Source organism: Papio anubis, chromosome 15 (assembly GCF_008728515.1).
Source record: "Papio anubis isolate 15944 chromosome 15, Panubis1.0, whole genome shotgun sequence".
NCBI classification, from domain to species: Eukaryota; Metazoa; Chordata; class Mammalia; order Primates; family Cercopithecidae; genus Papio; species Papio anubis.
In genome coordinates, this window is record NC_044990.1 from 80,293,693 (window position 1) to 80,315,037 (window position 21,345).

The 21,345-nt window shown below is 38.7% G+C and overlaps 1 protein-coding gene across 6 annotated transcripts in view; it reads right to left on the reverse strand.

Moving 5' to 3' along the window:
• FGF14 (fibroblast growth factor 14) overlaps positions 1-21,345 on the reverse strand; it is a 665,893-nt gene that overhangs the window by 188,919 nt on the left and 455,629 nt on the right. Inside the window, exon 1 of one of the 6 annotated variants that reach the window (XM_017951397.3) lies at positions 11,912-12,356. The exons of the other annotated variants lie outside the window; for them this stretch is intronic. Within the exon in view, the coding sequence (XP_017806886.1) occupies positions 11,912-12,104 (193 nt within the window). The 5' untranslated portion in view covers positions 12,105-12,356. Of the gene's footprint in view, positions 1-11,911; positions 12,357-21,345 lie in introns of those variants that run through there. 6 annotated transcript variants of the gene reach the window in all.

The following is a 21,345-nucleotide window of genomic DNA, read 5'->3' on the forward strand; positions in this document are numbered from 1 at the left end:
AATATTACCTACCAGAACTTCAAACTGAAGATCTGAAATTCCTGTGAGGCAATTTGACATTCATTAAGTTACAGACCAGAGTTGTGGAGACTCTAATTGTGGTGTGTGTGTCTGTCTGTGTGTGTGTGTGTGTGTGTGGTCATTCATGTTAGTTAGACCTATTTTCCTAGGCTTGTCATTATTTCCTATTTCCTCATTGAAGCTTTATTCTCTTTAAATGGGTTTTAACTTTGCACCTAGTGTGACTGCTCTTATGTACACAAGCTGTAATTTTTTAAAATAATTCTGTGCAGATTCCAACCCTAGAAGAAAATAATGAGACTTGTTAAGATAAAACAAATAAAAGTGTCTGGAAGAATTGAGTTCTATAAATACTGGGAGGCATTAAACAGACTTTTAGTGGAGACTTGGGTAGGCTTTTTTTTTCCTGTCTCAATATTCAAACCTGTGAATATAGGAGAATTATAGCTTTTACATACCTAAATATAGAGCAGGGTGACTACAGGGAAGGAGGGAGGGCTGTGTGCCACAAATATGTAGAATCTATAGAATATACAGAGATGATTAACCAACTATTTTCAGGCTGCATTTAATGAGCAGCCAACAGGAAGCATGGAGTCAAAGCCAACCCTAAAGAAAGGGGGTGAGGCAGAGACAGGGAGACAGACACTGAACATAAACTGTCAGCATCCAGAGGACAATCCTGTTCTCCAGAAGGCCTTTTCTGTTTGTTTGCTTGTGTGTATGAGTGTATGGAGTACAGATGCAATTTTGTTACAGACATAGATTGCATAGTGTTGAAGTCAGGGCTTTTAAAGTATCCATCCTACAAATTAAAACCACAATGTAGATAGCCTTTTCATGTAACATGTAATTCCTGTGGCAAAGGAACACACTTCTGCCTCAATCTTCTAAGATCTAATTCATGAGGGACTCTACACAGCGTGCAAAAGAAGAAGTGAAAGCTGAGAGGCATCTATCAAATTGTTTTGTTCAATGGGCTCATTGCATAGAGGTCTCTGCATGCTGACAGATCTGCCCAAGTTTTCCAGCCAGTTTGTGGGAGCACAAGGCCCAGAGTTTTCTGTGTCTGCCTCCTGGGCTTTACCAGCACCCACCACACCATGAAGGGTGGCAGTTGTTTGTGGACCTTTGAGCTCTAGTAAGGATAGTGGTAAATAATACTGATGGAAATGTGTGAGACACAATGCAGGTGAAATTGGGGGTATTTTCTTACATTCATGTTTTAAGAAAAAAAAAAAATCAACAGACCTCTCTCTGGAGATGTCAATGAGAATGGTGTAGAAAATTCAAAAAAGAGAAGGGATAGTAGTGTGAGGCCAGTCAGTTACGATGACACCAGTTAGTGCTTAAAAAATGGATATTGCAAATTGCTGTTTCCTTTTTAAAAAAGTGAACAGATAGGAAGACTTAGCTTGTAAACGAATGTTCCTAGGGACATTCTGCTGAAGAATTCCTTATAACTACTACCATAGAGCAAAAGGAAAACCCACACAGACACAAACATTATACCTTTACCTTCAGGTTAGCCTGATTTGTTAGTATAGAAAGTTGCAAAAAGTACTTAATACTGTAATATGCATCTCAGTTTCACTTGGCTATACAACAATAAACCATGCAGAAAGTAAAAACGATAACATTTATGGGAGTGTTTGGACACCGGGGCATTTCTAATGATAAAAATTCTGTCAGTTCAGCAACAGTAGCATGGGAACAGGAAACCTTTGCTCATTAGTGCCATATTCTTGAAACTTCAGCAACTTTTGTAACTTTTTATAATTTTCCAAAATGCAAAGGCATTAGGATGCAGAAAATAAAAGTTGGACAAACATGAAATACTTGAAATATTATAGGAAAACTTCAACTTTGCTTCACCCTTTTTAGTGGCTTACTCCAAAAGGAAAGTCTAAGAGATGATGGAACAAACGTGTCTGAACTCTGCTGTCCTGTATAGCTTTTAAAACTACTGTCCCATGCATTGAACAGAAAGAAGGGGAGGCAGAGCTGGAGAAGGCTCTTTTCTGCAGGGTGGCCATCATTTGTAACATTACTGTCCCAGGAGCTTCTGCATCATGTTCTCCCAAAGGATTAGAAATTATTCTACTACAAAGACACATGCACATGTATGTTTATTGCAGCACTATTCACAATAGCAAAAACTTGGAACCAGCCCAAATGTCCATCAATGATAGACTGGATAAAGAAAATGGGTCACATATACACCATGGAATACTGTGCAGCCATAAAAAAGGATCAGTTCATGTCCTTTGCAGGGACATGGATGAAGCTGGAAACCATCATTCTCAGCAAACTATCACAAGAACAGAAAACCAAACACCACATGTTCTCACTCATAAGTGGGAGCTGAACAATGAGAACACACGGACATGAGGAGGGGAACATCACACACTGGGGCTGTTGGGAGGTGGGGAGCTAGGGGAGGGATAGCATTAGGAGAAATACCTAATGTAGATGACGGGTTGATGGGTGCAACAAACCACCATGGCACATGCATACCTATGTAACAAAATTGCACATTCTGCACATGTACGCCAGAACTTAAAGTATAACAATAATAAATGTCCATCAGTGACAGACGGGATTAAGAAAATGTGGCACATATACACCATGGAATACTATGCAGCCATAAAAAAGGATGAGTTCATGTCCTTTGTAGGGACATGGATGCAGTTGGAAACCATTATTCTCAGCAAACTATCACAAGAACAGAAAACCAAACACCACATATTCTCACTCATAGGTGGGAACTGAACAATGAGATCACTTGGACACAGGAAGGGGAACATCACACACCAGGGCCTATTGTGGGGTGGGGTGGGGGGAGGGGGGAGGGATAGCATTAGGAGATATACCTAATGTAAATCATGAGTTAATGGGTGCAGCACACCAACATGGCACATGTATACATATGCAACAAACCTGCATGTTGTGCACATGTACCCTAGAACATAAAATATAATAATAATAATAAAATTGTAGGAATGAACAGAGGGAATCTTGTGGTTGACATTCTAGCCTGTTCTAGGGGTGCATCCAGGAAGACACTAGAATATAATGCTGACCTTTATTATGATTTAGGATTCATTGAGTTAATTCTAAAACTGTACATATTTGTCAGACTTGTGTTCAGATACTACACCTGGCCACTATGAGTCCCTGAAGAAATTCCTTCACTTCCTCTCATCCATGAAATGAAAATGATATCAACTATGTCCTGTTGTTGGGAGAAGTATGAGATGTGGTATGCAACACTTCCAATCTGAGCAGATGCAGTGAAGATGTCTGGTTACTTTCCCTACACTTTCCTTTAATTTGTCAGGTATGAAACCAAGAAGACTGTTTCTACCTAGCATAGATTTGTACAATATCCTCATCCCTGTATTCAAATCAGATCCTACCCCAGAGAGAAGTGAGACAGCAAAAGGATTCAGTCTTCCCTACTACCCAAAGTCTGGCCTCAGCATGAAATTCTCTTCATGAAAACAGCAGTCATCTCATTTGCTAGAATTAGGGGGAGGTAATTACTGAACAATCTAAGCCACAGAAATGATTAAGGTGCTGGTGGCATTTACTTATGCAGAAAGATTAATAGAGTTAAACAATTGTAAGTTGGCCAAATGGTGAGAAGAATAAAAAAGCCATGAACAAATATTTAAAGGGCATGTTGTATCCAAGGATAAGCAGGAATTATTTACAGAAATTCAAAGAGATAAAATGAGGCATGTGTTGGAATAAAAAGATATTAAGCAATGAGATTTGGACTATTTTAAAGACTTTTTCAAAAGAAAGAGAATTGTTGGATTCTGAAGAAAACAAACAAGCAAATACCCAACCATCATGCAACAGTTTCCTGAGAAAAGACAGTGCATTCATGTCTAGCTATTGAGCCCAGTAGTTACATGTTACCCCTGGAAAATCTCATTGGAAGAGATATTATTCTGTCTATAAATTTGTTCATCTACTCTAATTGCCAGCTCTTTGCCATTTGCTTATACCTTAGAAGCTGTTTGTCATTTTGACAAAAATTAACATAGAAAAAAACACAAATGTAAAATCATTACCTTAATTATGTCTCTCTATGTAATAGGTAGATAAAGAAGACGTAGAACATATTATCACTACTTGAAAACCTTAGGCATAAAAATACGGAGCAAATCTATCCATGAAAACATTCCACGTACAGAAAATGAACCATGGTAAATGGCCCTTCCAAAGTTTATGACTATTTCTTTCTATATAATGCTTAAACTTGAGTGATATTTATCATTAAGCAAATTAACTAATATTTTAGTTTGCCAATTATTATTTGCTATGATAGTAATTAAGGAGTCTGAAAAGCAGCCATTGCTTAATCACAAATCTATTATATTTATATATAAAGACTAATTCTCAGAAAGACCATTCATCTTCCTCTGTTTTATGGAGACAAGTCACTCAGTCCAAACACAAATACATGTGATGAAAGGAATATTCTTCCCAAGTAAGGAAACACCAAGCATTGCCTTCTAATGGTACCCAAATACCAACTAGTACTAATAGTGTTTGGCTGAACATCAAATCACATGGAATAGTTAACGTATTAATACTCTCAATTAGAAACCCAGATATATTGTCACTATAAAAAGATGATCACATAAAGTGTACTGGTTGGGTAAATGGTAGGTTAAAACTATTTCGATGCTAACTCTACCACTTCGTAGTAAAAAATATAAATTTATTATGGAAATTTGAATGCCAAATACTATATAGTTAGGATAAGGATTGAAAACAGAATCTTGAGTTTGATCACTTGCAGGTCATGGGTAACCTTGACAAGACCAGTTTTTTTTACTGCAGACAAACACCTGTTTAGAAAAGGTCCAAGAAAGAGTGGGAGAAGGAGAGTTGTAATTTCTCTTTCAAAAAGTTTTTCCAATAACAGACAATTAATTCAACAGCTAGAGAGAAATGCATGATCAAGAGGGGATTTCTTTTTAAGATGGGATAATTACTTAAGATGCTCTAAATATTAGAGCATATTTAAATGCTGGTGAGGATAATACAGGAGGATGTGGGGTAATACAGTAGGATGATGCAGAAGAGGGGAAAATTATTGGATTGATTTCCCTGAGTAGGAGAGAGGGTCTAATGCTAAATTCGAGGAGATCTTGACCTTAGATTACAGCACTAGGAGTTTATCTCCCAGTTCAGTAAAAAAATAAAAGGAGGAGTAAATGGACAGATCTGCAGATAGACTTATAAAAGCAGTTGTGAAGTATGTGAACATTTATTTCTTATTTCTACTTTCTCAGACAAATAGAAGTAAGCACATAGCTGAGAGTAGAAATGGGAGAGGAAACATAAGATGTTTGAAGGGAAGTAAGTTAAGAAATATGATCCAGTTAAGTGAAAATGGATTTAAAAAAATAAATGTACCAAGGGGCCCCCTGAGGTTACTGACTGTGAATTTAAAGTCGTACCAATGTGTCTGTGTATTTTTCTTCAGCCAAATTCAGGCTTGTAAGTGCAGGTAAATAGTAAGCAGGCAGTTGGACTAACCAGTTAGCAGACCTTCTCCTAATCCCAGCCTCACTCTTTAAAGCTATGCAAGCTTTTCATTTTGTTTGTTTCAGATTCCTCATTTGTAAAATGAATGAATGGATAATATTAGTGCATTATCCATTACTGGATAATTTAGTGTATTAATGAATGGGTAATGTAGTGTACCTATCATATGGGTTTGTTGTGAAGATTAAATAGTACTCAACAGACGCAGAGTGTCATGCAGGTAGTTGTTAAATACATCAATAATTATCCAATTACAGCCATTGCTATGTGTTCATTGATCTCAATTGGTATTCTATGCTTCTGCTGCATATATGCCCTGACAAATGTGGTATGTTTCATTCACTCAACAAGTACTTCTGAAGTGTTCATTGTACGCCAGGCACTGGTGAGACAGTGACTTTGAAGTGGCCCTTCCCTATGGTGATGCCATATGGGTTCCTATCAATCGCAATATCAAAAACCGTAAAATCAAAAGGAGAAACACACATCCCACAAAATAAATTACAAAACACAATTTTATGAAAGGAGACATTTTTCTGAATGACAAAGTAGTACCTATCATAAAATGGTGTAGACTCTGTGTCTGGATTTCTACACGTCCCTACTGTTATCCTGTCACCCCGGTAAACAGCAAATGGTGACATTTTCATGTGATCCGAGTTTACTAAATTGAATGCTGCACCATTATAGACAAAAACTACTAAATTAGTTGTTTTCTAATGCAAACACTGTAACTGGCTTTAAATTGCATTGACGTCTCTAAAATGGTCTCTTAGAGATTTGGATTCGTGTGTGTGTGTTTTAGTTGTTGGGTGCTAAAACAATATTTGAAATATTATATAACATTTGTATTATCTAAATATCATTGTGCTCTTTGGCTAAAGTTTCTCACCATTTGGGGAGACATTAATATAAATTATATCTAGGAAAAATATAGAATTCCAGAAGTAAGTGGATAAATCATATTTAGAAACCTTTCCTTTTAAATTTCTACCATTAAAAAAATTAAGTAAATACAATTTAGAAGACATAACTTTATACCAAAGAGAAGGGAGGTTCTTGTTGAGTTTGAAAATATTTTTTCTCACAGTAACATTATACAGAATGGAATTACTAACAAAAATCACAAGTTTGGGGCTAAATGTAAAAGTATTCAAATTCAAAATGTAAAGTGAAACCTATAATTGATTATGGTAACTTTGGGACAGAAGGTTTGGTGTATCTGAAATCTTGTTAGGAAAGGTCACAGGATGTCTTCACCAGAGAGTTGGCCATAGATTATTAAGTATTTTTTAATAGATGGAAACTCAACTCAATCTATGGATATAACTAAACCCAAAGCAAACCATGTTATTTATGTTTAATTACATTATACCTAACCTGCTACACTATTTTACACTTTACTTACTGAACTACTGAGGTATTAAACATTTTCAGAAACCTATAGCAAATATGGATGTGAAATCATAACAATTAAGCCACAGGAAGAAAATGCATAATCAATGAATGCCTTTTTTGTCTCTACCAATATTTCATTGACCAATCTGGTAATATTCTCATAAGATTCCCTGCTTAGAAACTGCATTTATAGTATGTCCCTTGTTAAAAACAAAACAAAAAAATTCAACATTTTAATTTAGAAGACCAAAATTTGATCTAACCTTAATACAACTAACAAATAATAAAATTATAATTATCAAAAAGTTAGCAACAAGTATTAATATGTAGTAAGACTCCAATGGGTACCTTAGAAAATCAACACCAAAGAGAAAATATCTTCCAAAAAATAAAAAATGCTTTGAAGAAAAATGTTCCCTTGTTTTAGTTTAACCTAAACAGCCAAAATAAACAAGCACATGGTCTTTGTGTGAGCACATGGTAATGACACTAAAACAGTAGCACAAAAAACAGTGGCTTTTTGATGACTATTTGCTGTGGATTATTTTCTGAGAGGGTAGACACTTGTTTCCTTACATAGCACCTTGTAAGAAAGAAGGGCACTTTTCTTAGGATAACTGATGAATTTCACTATCACACTGGAGCAAAGCAGTTTTATTTCTATAGGTGTATATACCTTTCTGCTTTTTATGTTATGCATTAACTTGAAAACACATTTTAACTATCTCACTTTCCATTCCTTATACATACTGTAATCTATTTTAGTTAAAATGTTAGTAAGAAGCCCATGCACCTACTGATTAAACATACATGGCACGTAATACCATAGCTCAAAAAAGTAAATCTCAAGAAACAATTGCATTAGCAGCCACGCCAAGGATTTAGAAAGGTTATTATCCTGTAAACAATTATGGTTCTTGTTTGATTGAAAAATTCATAATAAAAACATAACACTTTTGGGGATAAAATGTTCATTATACATCATTGTAATCAGTTTCTACTATAGTTTTCACTTTTGTTAAGATTCCAAATAATAAAACTATTTGCAAACTGTTGATTTCCTTGTAAATTCCCCTTTCTTTAACTAAATCAATGTATGTAAATATCTATGTTCATATATTAGTGAAGCTTTAAAATGAGGTTGTTTATATTCTTGCATTCTTATGAATAATCCACAAATATGTAATCCCTCTAATTCTCTTTAAAAATATATAATTATATTTATTTAGGGAAAGTAAAAAAGGTATAAAATTTGAGAAGTATTTTTATGTCTAAAATTATCTAGTTAGATCACTCTGGTTCAAGGATACTTTCTTTTTTAGCTTGGGCCTATTGACCTTCCATATTTCACCCCAATCCAAGGGCAATGAGGAGAACCCAGTGTATGGCAACCACTCTATCAAGATTTGAGAGCCTATGAAGATGCAGAAAACACAGACTTTGCTTCTTACCTACAATCAACTGAATATATATACTGAATTATTATCAGGTATAAACAACAATGGTGAGGTATGAAATGCCACAGAATTATTTTTAATTGTATCCAGTGAGGGAAGGCTTCTCAGAGGAGACTGCATTTTCTCTCAGCTTTTCAAAATGAGAAGAATTTCATAATTTCAACAGGTGAATGTAGAAGTGTGGAGAAGATGCTAGGCACACAGTAAAGCACAAACAAAAGGACAAGGATTTGAAAGCATATGACTAATTTTTTGGGGGGGCAGCACTGAATTGTGTTTGAAATCTGTGGAGGTTGGTGGAGGGTAGATGGAGCTGAATCTGGAAAGGTGGGCTACAGTCATGCTGCCTACCACACCATTAATAGCCATCTTGCAAATTTCTGTCCTTCATAAGAGCAAGTTAACTGGTACAAACATCGCTCTTCTATAGGGGTAGGAGTGATGGAGATAGGAAAGAGTGTGTGTGCAGGGCTCCAACTCGGTAATCTTTACATTAAATAAATTACTACTTAATAAAGGATTTTTTAAAACCCTACATTTAAAAAATGTGTATTACCCTTCCCCAAAACACAAAATGTGGAGCTATTCTTTATTCTGTTTTCAAGCATATCAAACTATATTCTACTTGACAATGTGCTTAAAATTTCTATGCCTCTTTTTTTCTCCCAGTGGGACAAGATTTGTTCCACCTCAAGGTCTCTGCACACACATTGCTTTTTCCACCTGCTCTTAAAATCTCTGCATCCTTCTTACCTGTCAGCTCTCAACCTGTGGACTCCAGTGTTGCCCACCCTGAACTACTTTATCTAATTACATCCCTCTCCCCACCCCTTTCTCCCCCATAATTCTTTATCCCAGCTCTCTTCATGCTTTACAGGACTTTGAATTTTATCATTTCTTATTTGTTCCTTTCCATAGGCAATGACTCTCTACCCCATGTTTGTGAGTTCCATGATGGCAGGAACTTCAACTCTTCTATTCACTACTGTATATACATAATACCTGCTACAAAGCCTAACAGATTGGAAAGATTCAATAATTGTTATACTAATTATTTTCAGCTATAAAGACATATAAAACCATCAGACTTAAATGTTGTATCTTTAAATTAATAAATATAATTTTTTAAAATTTTCTGAGGGCCATTCCCTATGTAAAGAGTGCATAAGAAGAAGGGAAATATGCTTGAAAATATGTCCTAAAATAATATTTAATTAAATAAATGAATAATTATATTGTTATATATAATATAAAAGCAGATCATTAAATGTCGATATATAATATACATAACATAAAGTCTTAATATTTGTTTTGCTTAAAATTAGTGATACTAATAAATTAATCCTTTTCTGATACTAGAGATGTATCTGTATTTTTCTCCTCTGAATAATATATATACTTATACATAAGAAATATAAGAATAAAAAATTCTCATAAAATTTCCTTATAACATATCTTCTCTTCTGCTTTCCTGTCAAAAGTAAGGTAGAAAAGTGACCTAAAATATATTTTTCTTACAGAACATTGAAGATTGCTTATCATTTCAAAATCAGGAATACCAACAGAGCAGTCAGGGTTGAAAATGGAGAAATGGACCATTAGAAAACTCAGATATCTTTCTATACTGGCAAAAAAGTAAACCCTCAACTGAAAATTCATTAAGTGTAAGGCAAATCCTCCTTCGCCACCCAATATGGCACAAAACATTTATTGTTCATATTTATAAAATAATCTACTGCCTATATTCTTAAGAAATACACACAAGTTTTAATCATTCTTTATATTAAAATAAGCTTATTTAGTAGATAGTATGTTAATTTACTACATGTAGACAGCCAATTCGGAGCTGTATGTGGTAAAAACTGTGTTCTAAAAGATAGTCTGTTTGATGACATAAGAGGATAAGCACAATTTAAGTCATAATAGGTTGATCCTCCGTCTATCAACAGTGATTAAGGCAGTCGAGTTGGTCTTATTACACAAAGGTGGGCTGAATAAGGCTCTAGGCTAACATGGAAAATTAAAATCCATTTTTTTTTAATGGCTTCTACCCTGGTCTGAAAGTATGATTGATCCCAAATTCTCCAACAAGAAGTTCCTATTTTACTTATACAATTTTATTTCTCTAACAGAACTTCCACTCTGATTTTCTTCCTATCTTTGCCTTTGAAGCTTGATGATAAGAGCAACTAATCTCCAATTTCTTAAACTTGACAACAAGCAATTGTCCTTTTAAAATATTTAGCATTAGCCTTTAAAAAAAAAGCATCAAAACTTTTGGTCATCAATTTGCAAATGTAAGGACACGTACTCACTCACTGAGAAACACATGTATAGCTTATGCTTCTATCCACCGTCTTTGGAACAACAGGGCACTTAAAACAAATACAGCTGGGAGCCGAGAATGTAATGTGCTGGGCAAACATATTCTCCCATTAACGTAAATATATTCTTCAATGTTTCCTACCAATCCCACTTGGTTATGAAAAGCTAGCAATGCCCATTTCCCCCACAGAACACACCACATGCTCTCAAAACAACCAGCCTTAGCAACTGGATGTAGAGACAGGCAGGGAGAGAGACAAAAGCGCCTGGCTCCTGAGAAGGATGCCTTCTCAGACCCTGGCATTTCAAAGGCAGCGAAAGAAGGTCATCCTCACAACTAGTTTCTCAAAGAAATACCTGTAGTAAGGTAACTATTCTAGTCACCTTTATATAGTAACGGCTTGTGTCTCAGGCAATTCGCCAGTTTTTCAATTAAAACTGACACATATTAGGGATTTTTACTTCTGCCTCCCTGCTCCCCGCAATTCGGATTCTTTCTTTAGACTCCCTGAGCCTCTGTCCCCATCCCAGGATTTGATTGAAGAGCTGCAGGGCCCGGGGCTGCGCGCTAAGCAGCCTTCTGCTAAACCTCAGCGGACTGGGCCATAGTTCACACATCCTCCACTCCTTCTACAGCAGCTCCCGCTGCGGGCACCGCCAGGATCCCCACACTTGGCCAAGGTCTGGGAACCCGGGGGGTTTCCAGGAGACCCCAGGGACCCAGTGAGGCCAGGCCCACCCCATAGAAACCCCCGCCAGCTCAGATCAGACTGCGAGCAGCCGCTCGACCCCGGGTGTGGCAGGAAGGGGTACCCCACGTTCCAGAGCCAGATCCTGTCCTCCGGGGAAGCCGAGACTCAGGGGGAACAGGTTTCCAGAGCCCAGCCCGCAGGGACGCGGAGGGCAGGAGCCACCTGGGAGGAGCAGCCAACTTGCCAGCTCTGGCTACTGCACTTCTCGGCGGCCACAGGTTGCCCGACAGGGGACTCCAGGGTCCCCGCGACGGCGCCCGGAGTGCTCCGAAGGGAGGCCGAGGCCAGGTGGGCCAGGAAAACCGAGGGAGGGAAGGACCCTGGAGAAGCTCCGTTTAGGCGGGGAGGGGGCGACCCGGGGTGCATCTCCCGACCGTGACCCTCACAGACCTTGGCGCCGCAACCTGCGCTTCTTGAGACCGAAGATGCGCACTTTGGAGAAGATATCCACCAGGTTGCCGTTGCAGAGCCCGCGGTTCTTGCTGGGGCTGCTCCGCCTCCTGCTGGCAGACGGCCGGTCCCAGTGCTGCTCCCGCGCCTGCCGCTTCTGGCGGATCAAGCCGCTGGCGATGGCCGCGGCCATGGTGGCCCCGGGAATGGGTCCGGGGAGGGAAGGCGCGGGAGGACTGCGAGCCGGGGGCACCGGAGGGGAAGGCGGCGGCGCAGACCGTGGCTCGCACTCGGGGCACAGGAGGGGGCGCCAGGCGGGACTAGGGAGAGGGGAAGGGGCGCTCAGTCCCGACTGGGACCCATCGCCCTCTCCGCGGGGCGCGGGACCAGGCGCGCCGATGCGCCCGGGGCGCAGCCGGACGATCCCGGGAAGCTGGAGGTCGTGGCCGCCGCCGCTTGGCCACGTCCGAGTGGAGAACAGGACCGCGGCTGCGGGCGCTGCCGGTCACCGCTTGTTGCCGGAACCCTGGCGGGGGTCGCCACCGCCACTCGCGCTGCCTTCTCGCCCTGCCCGCCTCCCGGGCGGGAGGTAGAGTCGGTCGGCCGCTGGCTCCCCGGGGGCCGGCCGGAGGGCGGGTCCCGGCAGGGTCTCTGCGCGTCCGTCGGTCCGGGTCGCGCTGGGCAGGACTCAGCGCCGGGCTCCAGCTGCCCCCGGGCCGGTGCCGCCGCCGGCGCTGCCTGCTCTAGGCTTCTGCCAGTGATTGTCAAGTGCTTTGGAAATCAGCATCTGGAGAGACCAATCTTCTCCCCTGAGATCTCTAATCAAACGCTCCGTTCCCACCCCACTACACCCCCTCCACCTATGTGGTCCCCCTCCTGATGTACCTCTTCAGAAAGAAACAAAACGTAAAGATAATAATGATTTAAAAATAATAAGAAAGCAAGCTAAGATGGATTGCAGGGGTGGGGTGCTAAGAGGCCGAGCCAAAGCAGGTGGAATTGAAGGAACATCGGGGCGCTTTTTCTTAGATGCAACTCGCTGGTTCCCGAGGCTTCCACGGCTTGGTTGGGGCTTCTCGGTCTTAACGTGGTTCCCGGTGCACAGAAACTCTCAGCAGCGGTTGGAGAGCTAGGTGGTTTCCGCCCTCCCTGCTAATCCCGCAAGCACCAACGCCCCCCCGCCACCCCCAACCCCGGGTTGAGGGAGGAGGGAGGCGCCTCCACTCCTCACCTAGTCCACCCAAACTTGCAGGACCCTCCTTTCTGCTGCAGGAAGGATAGGTTTGTCATTTTGAAAGGCTACACGGAGCAAAAAGGAGGGAAGAGAAGGAGAGAAGCTGTGATTATGCGAGATAGAAAGACCCCACTCCCAAATATGCTCCCCAGCCCTGGGAGGAGGAGATGACTGCCGCAGTAGCTGCTACAGAAGAGCAGCTGGGTAGGATAAACGCCCAGGAGAATATTGAAGAAGTCAGGGCAGAAATATAAGGGGCAGAGGCGGATGTCACACTATTCCAGGGACAGTGAAAAGCAGCCAGACAGGACACTCCAATTTCAGCTGTCGTCTTCTGGTGTCCCTGGGCAGAGAAGCTCTGTCAGAGAGCAAAGCCATCTGAACTGTGTCTGAAATTCAAATACAACAGCCGCCGTCTCCCCTTGATTTTCTGTCTGTGTCCCGACAGTGGTTCTCTCTTGGATAACTGAAAATGTGAAGGTCTAAGAGAAAGGGCGGCAGTGGAGGGCACCCGAAAAAAACAAAAAGCGGGGGGGGGGGGGGGGGGGGGGGGTTGGGAGAGAAACACTTCATGCTTGGATGAATACAGTTCCGTGGTTTCTAGGATACACCCGAGTGGCAGAACCAAGTGCAGCTCTGACTCCAGGCTTCTTACTTTTCTTCCCGTCCCTTTACACTGCTTTGCCTATCAGCTCAGGCAGCTAAAGAAAAAGAAATGCTCAAACTAGACTTCTGGAAATTCAGTGTGAAGCAAGGGGGAAAGAAGACTCACTTGGTAATCCAGAGACTTGCAAGAACCTTCTTCTCCAGTGACTGCTTTAGAGCCAGAAAGAGGGCAGGCACACTACGCAGGCAGCCCTGGGAGCAGTTCTCAACCAAAACACACTTTCTCTTTGTCTCAGAAATAGGCAGTAAAGTACTCGCCACCAGGCAACTGGGGGGAAGTGCAGCAGATTACAGGGTGGCTGGGCACCTTCTGCTCTAAGCAACATATCCACAGCTTCTCCACTGAAGCAGACACTGCTGGGCTGCTGTTCGTTACCTTCACTCCATATTAACCAACAAGTCTCCTTTTGGGAAGGAAATGCAACCTGATGAGAGTGTGTAGATTTAGATCTAAGGCAGGCATTATTGGCTTTAGGATTGTGTATGTCATATATAATATTAAAAAGTGTACTTGTGGAAGTTTATTTTCTATACTTTGCTAGTTACCTCTATAAATTCTACAGTTATTAACAGGAATATGCCAGAGTTGTTTTGCTAGAAACCTGCAATCCCTAGTCACTCATAAAATAGCAAAAGTGAGAAAAAGGGGCATGCTAATTATTTTGCTCTGCCTTTACCTCTTTATTTTCTGTTTCATATGTCTCTTTTCTTCCTTTTTTTTTTGTGAGTGTACATTTATATTGTGTTGCTGTAGTCCTGCTTAAAAAGGGAAAGACGTCTATAGAGAGAGGAAAATAATTAAATGGCTACTGAGTGTGTCTGTTGTTTTAATTCACTGAAATGAGTCCTACTGAACATTAAGAGTCACTACTCTTAGTTTCCATTATTGAAGAAAGGCCATCTGTACATTTCAGACGTTCTAGATTTGAATTTGCAAGTGTCTGTAAGATTAAAGCATCCAGGTTTATTATCTAAGGCTTCTTGCAGTGAGTGTTTCAAAAAAGTAAAATGTTAAGTATAGTGACCTCTTAAATCTAGTATGACTTCCCCAGCCAATACACTTAGTTTATTTTTAAAGGTTCTTTAAGCCTTTTGATGTATGTGCCAACTATATTAATTTGAAAAGAGTGACATTAAGCCTCTTGTTCTTATAGCTGTGCCTATATTTTTGCAGGTATTTTCTTATGCTGCAGTCTTTCCCCCAAATCCTTGGACTGGGGGGTCAGGAGGTCAGTTTTTGGCCCTCTCAGAGCCCTCCCTTCGTTGTTCAGCAGCCTCAGACCAGCCTGACATTCAGCACCGCGGACAGGGATCCCGCCCCAGCCATACCTCTCCCAGCAGAAGCAAGTTCGCTGATTGATCGAAAAAAGCGCTGGCTGTGAGGGTCTCTGACACTTTCCTCCCCTAAAAGCAGTTTCTCACTTTTTTTCCCTCAAGGTGGGAAAGAAATTATTCTTCACAGCTTCTACCGACATTAATAACACACCTTGGAGCACAAAGCCTTTCAGCTTTTCCATAACTGAGAGATACTTTCTTTCTCAAGCGTTCCGACCCCTGGCGCAGCGCCTGAAACAGCGGACTCCAGAGTCTCCCGTCATCTATTCTGGCTGTGAATTGCAGGAGCCTCAAGCGGTCATTTCTCTTCTACATATCTTCCTATTTTAAGGGAGCTTGGAGAGGGGGGCAGCATTGGGATAATCAAGGTCTTTTAGCTTAATATCTGCGTTTTCATTTTACCTCCCCAAAACGCTGTTTAGTTGTTTACGAATGGAGGTAAGTGAAAGAAAACGCAAGAGAGCCATCTGCTGTCTTAAGCTGTGATAAAAGAATGTGCAAAGCTAGGGTGAAAACCGATTCAGGACCGGTGAACACAAATGTAAAGGTTACTGTAGTTCAGAAAATAATTTCTCACTCATCAGAACGTCCTTGAGTTGTTAATTTCACCTTTGACGTTATAAAGAGGAAAATAAAGTACTGCCCAGGTAGTGTAGCTCCTGACCAAGCTATCAGGAGCCTGAACTCTCATTTCAGAGGTTCTTGCTTCATTTCTTGACTCTGCAACTTCCTAGCTGTATAATGACCTCCAATGTGTTGCTTTAGTCTCTCTCAGCCTTAATTTCTTCATCTCTCAAATTGAGATGAAAACAGAACCTCCTTTTCAACTGTTGTGAGATTAAATTTAGTAAATAAATGTAAGGATCCTAGTACCGCATCTGGCGCACCCTAAGTAATTGAAAATGACAGCTATGACTGTATTATCATCACCTTCCAGATTACCCATTTCTATCTTGTAAATTCTTTTGAGGTTTCCATGTATTTTCAATATCAAAATATATGTATTCCTATATTTCCTCACCCCCTCCACAGTGGATTCATGACAAAATTTTAAATAATTAGAAACATACAAAATTATTTTAAGTTTTGATGAAATAAGTCCCAAGTTCAAACCTTAGTTATTATTGACTAGATTTGTGAACTGAGTCCCGTGAGCCTACTTTCACACCAACTGATTATTGATAATAAAAACATTTCTCCACCTTTCAGAGACTATGATGAGGGCCTATGAGAGAGTACTTCTAAAAACACTAACGTACTATACAAGCATCGGTTTGGAAGGTAATTAGTACACTGTGCTTGATGGTCTCCTGAAGATGCTATGATCCTTTTGGTCCTCCAACTTTAAGTATGTTGTTCCCTCTACCTGGAAAATTTCTATTGCCCCATCCTCATACTCCTCTTGGTGATTAAAAAAAAAAAAAAAAAAAAAAATCAGCAGCTAAAGTGTAAGGCATGAGCCACCATGCCTTGCCAACAGATTTTTAAATAAAAATAAAGAGACTTTTTGGTTCTTTCTTGATGGAGCTTATACTTTACGTCTCAGCATAGGTATCTTCTCTGGGAAACTTCTTACCACCTACCCCTAATTAACACTGAATCTAAGGCACCTTGTAAAAACTTCATAATTCCTCTACTAACACCAGCAATTGTTGAATAAAGACAGAGCTGTATTGATATTTCTAAAAATATGTCTGATGGGTAAGTGTCTCATGCTTAATATGGCCATGACCAAACTATGTTCTTCCTTCTTAAACCTGTTCTTCCAATCTTCCCCACTTCTGAAATGGCAACTTCATTCTTGTTCCTCAAGCTGAAAACTTTAGTATCATATTAATGTCATTTCTTTCTTGAATACCCCATATATGTTTGTGTAAGATCTATTCTATCTGCAAAATATATCCAAGATATGATCACTCTTATCATTTCCACTACTACCTACCACCATCTTCTTTTGGGCAATTATACTACAGTAGTAACTTAAAAATCCTATATGTCAAAACCAAAGTCCTCACTGTAGTGGCCTGCCATGGCCCATGTGATTTGTGCCCCACCTCTGCCTTCAGTTGTACTCTGGCATCCTCTCTATTTATCTCCCTTCACTTACCACTTGCTGTCCACCAAACCACCTGGCATGCTCCTACGACAGGACTTTTATACTTGCTCTTTCATCTGACTCTCATCTCCTTTGATTCTTTCCTCACATCTTTGCTCACACATCTATTTAAAATTACAACTCATAAACACAGACATTTCCTTCTTGCTACCCTGCTTTATGGTTCTATGTAGCACATCCAACTTTTAAAATTTCTACATACTTTCCTTATTTATTTGGGCTGTCTTCCCTGTTTAAAATATAAGCCCATAAAGGTACAGACTTCATCTCATTTGTTTGCTGCCACATATCCAGTGCTTAAAATGGTGCCAGGCAAGTAGGTGCTCAAAAAAGATTTGTGTATTGAAAGGACTAAGACATTGGATATCTGAACAAATAGACAGTTAATACCAAATAAGAGGAAAAGAAAATCTTGCTTAACCCAGTCTGTCAAGGATGAAGTACCCCATGATATCTAAAGAGATCCTTGATCTCTTTAAGCACCAAGACACCTAAAATTCTATCTGGATTACACACAATCTCAACTTCATAAATAGGATATACAGAAAATACTTTAGCCTTTGCTTGATGACTTGGGCTCAACCAAACATGACAAGCAGTTCGAGTTCTGAATTTCAACAGTGACACCCTTGGGGCTTACTGAAGGATGTAAGACTGATTCCATGAATCAAAAAGGACTTCTGATATTTGTGATTCACCACTTCTTTACACTTCCTAACACACACACACACGCGCGCACGCACACACAGAGTTTTCTATCTTGCCTCCTTGTTTTCAGGTTGTCGATTGATAAATTGACAATATGCCCCTTTTCAAACTTGCTACATGTAATCATGTAATCCATTATAGAATTTGACACCAGATAAATGTATTTGTTAAAGTTATCTATAAATATAAAAGTATATAAACTCGAAGTGAGGAGAGTATATAAACAAGAAGCAGCCTTATTGAAATTGAATTTATTACTAAAGTTTTTCCTATTGCATTCTGAGCTCCATTATGTTCTGGATGACTTTGTTGCATACATTGTTTGCCTTCCAAGTAGATAAGTTTTGATGCGGCTTACTAACAAAAACGTGCCTGGATTTTTTTATTTGTCCTCCAAATGAACAAAAAATCCAAAAAACATATTTTGTACATTGATATCTATATTAAATTCTATCATGTTATTTTTCCAAATTAACAATCTACTGCTTTTCCTTCATTTCTGCCATTGTCACAGCCACTATTTTGCTTTTCCTAAATTTGTCAAATTTAAGAAGCTGTTAATTTTAAGATTATTTTAGGTACTTTGATGAAAGAAATAAACACACTTTATTAAGCTATATTATTTTATAGATTATAATATGCATATGAATTTTAAACGTGTTTATACATAAAAAGTATTGGCATCTAATAATCACTAAAATATGATGTGTACTTGATCGTTTTCATACATTAAGTGACTCGCTCCGCTTTGTCACATGGTTTCCTTTGTGAATCACTTTTGACATTTTTCAACATCTCCCAAATTAAAGCTAAAATACGAAAGTCCAACATTATTTTTTCGACAATTATTATAAAATTATTATGATATAAACCCACAATTATTATAAAATTATTGGGGTGAGCTTCAGTGGAATTAAATATGATACATATCGGCATTTGTTTTCATCTCTTTCCTCGATAAATGGGTTCTATTTGAAAATGTTTGAAATACTTCTGGAAAAGTAATCAATATTGATGTCCCTTTTCATTTTTTACTCATTTGGAAGAATATTTAAAAAGTCATATTAGTATTAACTTGGGGCAAATTTTCAACTAGTTAATTAAGACTGACTGCTTATCTGCTCATTACAGTTTAAGTTCAAGATCACGTTTTATTTTTTCTGTGATAGTATTATTGACCTTTACTTTAAAATCAAGGGATAATCTAACTGAATATTAAATAATTCCAAATTAGATTTTCAAAAACCAAGTGATTGCATTAATGTTATAGCAGTTGTGTTGATTAATTTTGCTGGATATATTTATTTCTGGTAGGCAACACAGTTCTACTATTAAAAAACTGGAAGGAATTTTATTGTTGCTTAATGTTTTGATTCAATAAAGGAAAAGTAGAAACTATTGATACTAAAAACTTGTGAACATTCTTTCCTATAGAAGAAATACCAGATTGATACTAGCAGATGGTTTAGCTTTACAAATTTAGTGATTTTCTTTTAATCCGGCTAATACATTGGAAAAAAATATTCTCAGTAGCTTCCAGCCTTCAATACTAAAGTGAATCCAAAATGCGCATAGAAGTCATTTCTGAGCTGTGAATATTGGCATATCTTTTCCTACTCTAAATCAGTAGTGGAAGATTAAAATACCAAGCATTTTAATAATAGGTCAGTGAATTTTTAACACTATTGAATACCTCAATAGAAAAAAAAATTACTCAATTTCCAAGAAAGTTTAAGAAAGGAAAGTTCATTTATAATCTCAATGCAAAGAGAGCCCCTGTGCACATGTGATGTAATCTTTTTCATATTTAGCACTGTAATGAGTTTCTTTTTAATAATTTCTAGAATGACCACTTTCATAGGAAATAAGTGAGCTGGATTATGTTCTTTGCATTTAGCATACATGAGTTAAACATATGTAAACTTGTACATCTACACACACACGCTTGTATGCATGTGTGCCAAAATACACAACTAAATTTCTGACTCTGTTAAAAGTAATTAAAATAGTGATTTTTTAAAAAAAAGCCATTTTCAAACTCCCAGTTCATGCCTCTTAGTAACCTGTTTTCATTACTACCTTCACAGTACAGAACTTTTACATTCACATTTGAAATTTTCTGGATAATCGTTAGTGGAAATTAATAATAAATTAGAGAATATTTCAGTCATAATTATTTAAATAGGAACAAGAATATGTCTCCCCGTTTATAAAACATCCAAATAATATGTGTATAATAGTTTGTGAAAAGCTTTTAGTTCTAGTGAAGTGGACATCATGATCTCTGTTTTATAGAAGAGATAATCAAGCCCCAGACATGTTAAACGATTGCCAAAGTTACACAGCTAGGAAGTGGAAGAACCAGATCTTAAGCACATGCCTTTTCTATCACACTATCTGCCACCCAGCAGACAACTATTTGAAATATATGTATACGACACAGAGACCAGCGTAGAATAAGAACTCTTACATGGGAGCCAAGGACTTGCAGAAGCTCCAAGAATGGGTGTAGGATTATCTGTGATTCCCCTGAAATTTATGCTGAAAAGAATGTGTGCATGTGCATGTTGATAACACCAGGGTTCACAATTTTTATTCAATTGTTAAAAAGCTCCATGAGCAAAGCAAGAATAAGAACCCACAACTACAGAGGAGGACAAAGAAAGAATGAGAACACAACATCCAATTCTACATTTTCTGACTATAAAAGTACAACTAGAATATAAAAATAAATGACAAATAAAAATTGCCTCTAATCCCAACATTCAAACGATTTGGAATATTTTTCCAGTTTTTTAAAACATTATTTTACATACAAATTTGCTATCATATTTTTGGCCCAGTTTGGTGACTGAGAAGACACAAATGCTGTAAAAGCCAGTGCATCAAAGATCATATACTTTAATTATATGATCTGAAAGTGTACCAGCGACTACTATATTCTACATTCTTCCAAAAACTATCTGCAACTAAGAGGGCACTTCCTCCTGCAGGTTCTGCATGCTTTAATCTCTGGGAACAACTGATACCTTAGTGTGCAGGGTTTCAGAAAGTCAAGTTAAATACCAGAAGCCTTCCAGTTCTGGCAAAGTTGCTATTAACTTGCCTCTGATCTTGTAATCTACTTCTAAAAGATGCAAGGGAAAGTAATTTCCAAAGTGCACACATGTAGGAAATGTTATAATTTTAAATTAATGCCTTATTCCTGAGCCTAGTTTCTACTTTGTATGTAACTACTAAAAATATAGATCCTTAAATTATTTCCCTGAGTCTTTCTCAGTAACCTACAGTATAAGTTTCATATTGCTTCTGTAACAAATTATCATAAACTTAATTGCTTTTAAAAACACACATTTATTCTCTTACAGTTCTGTA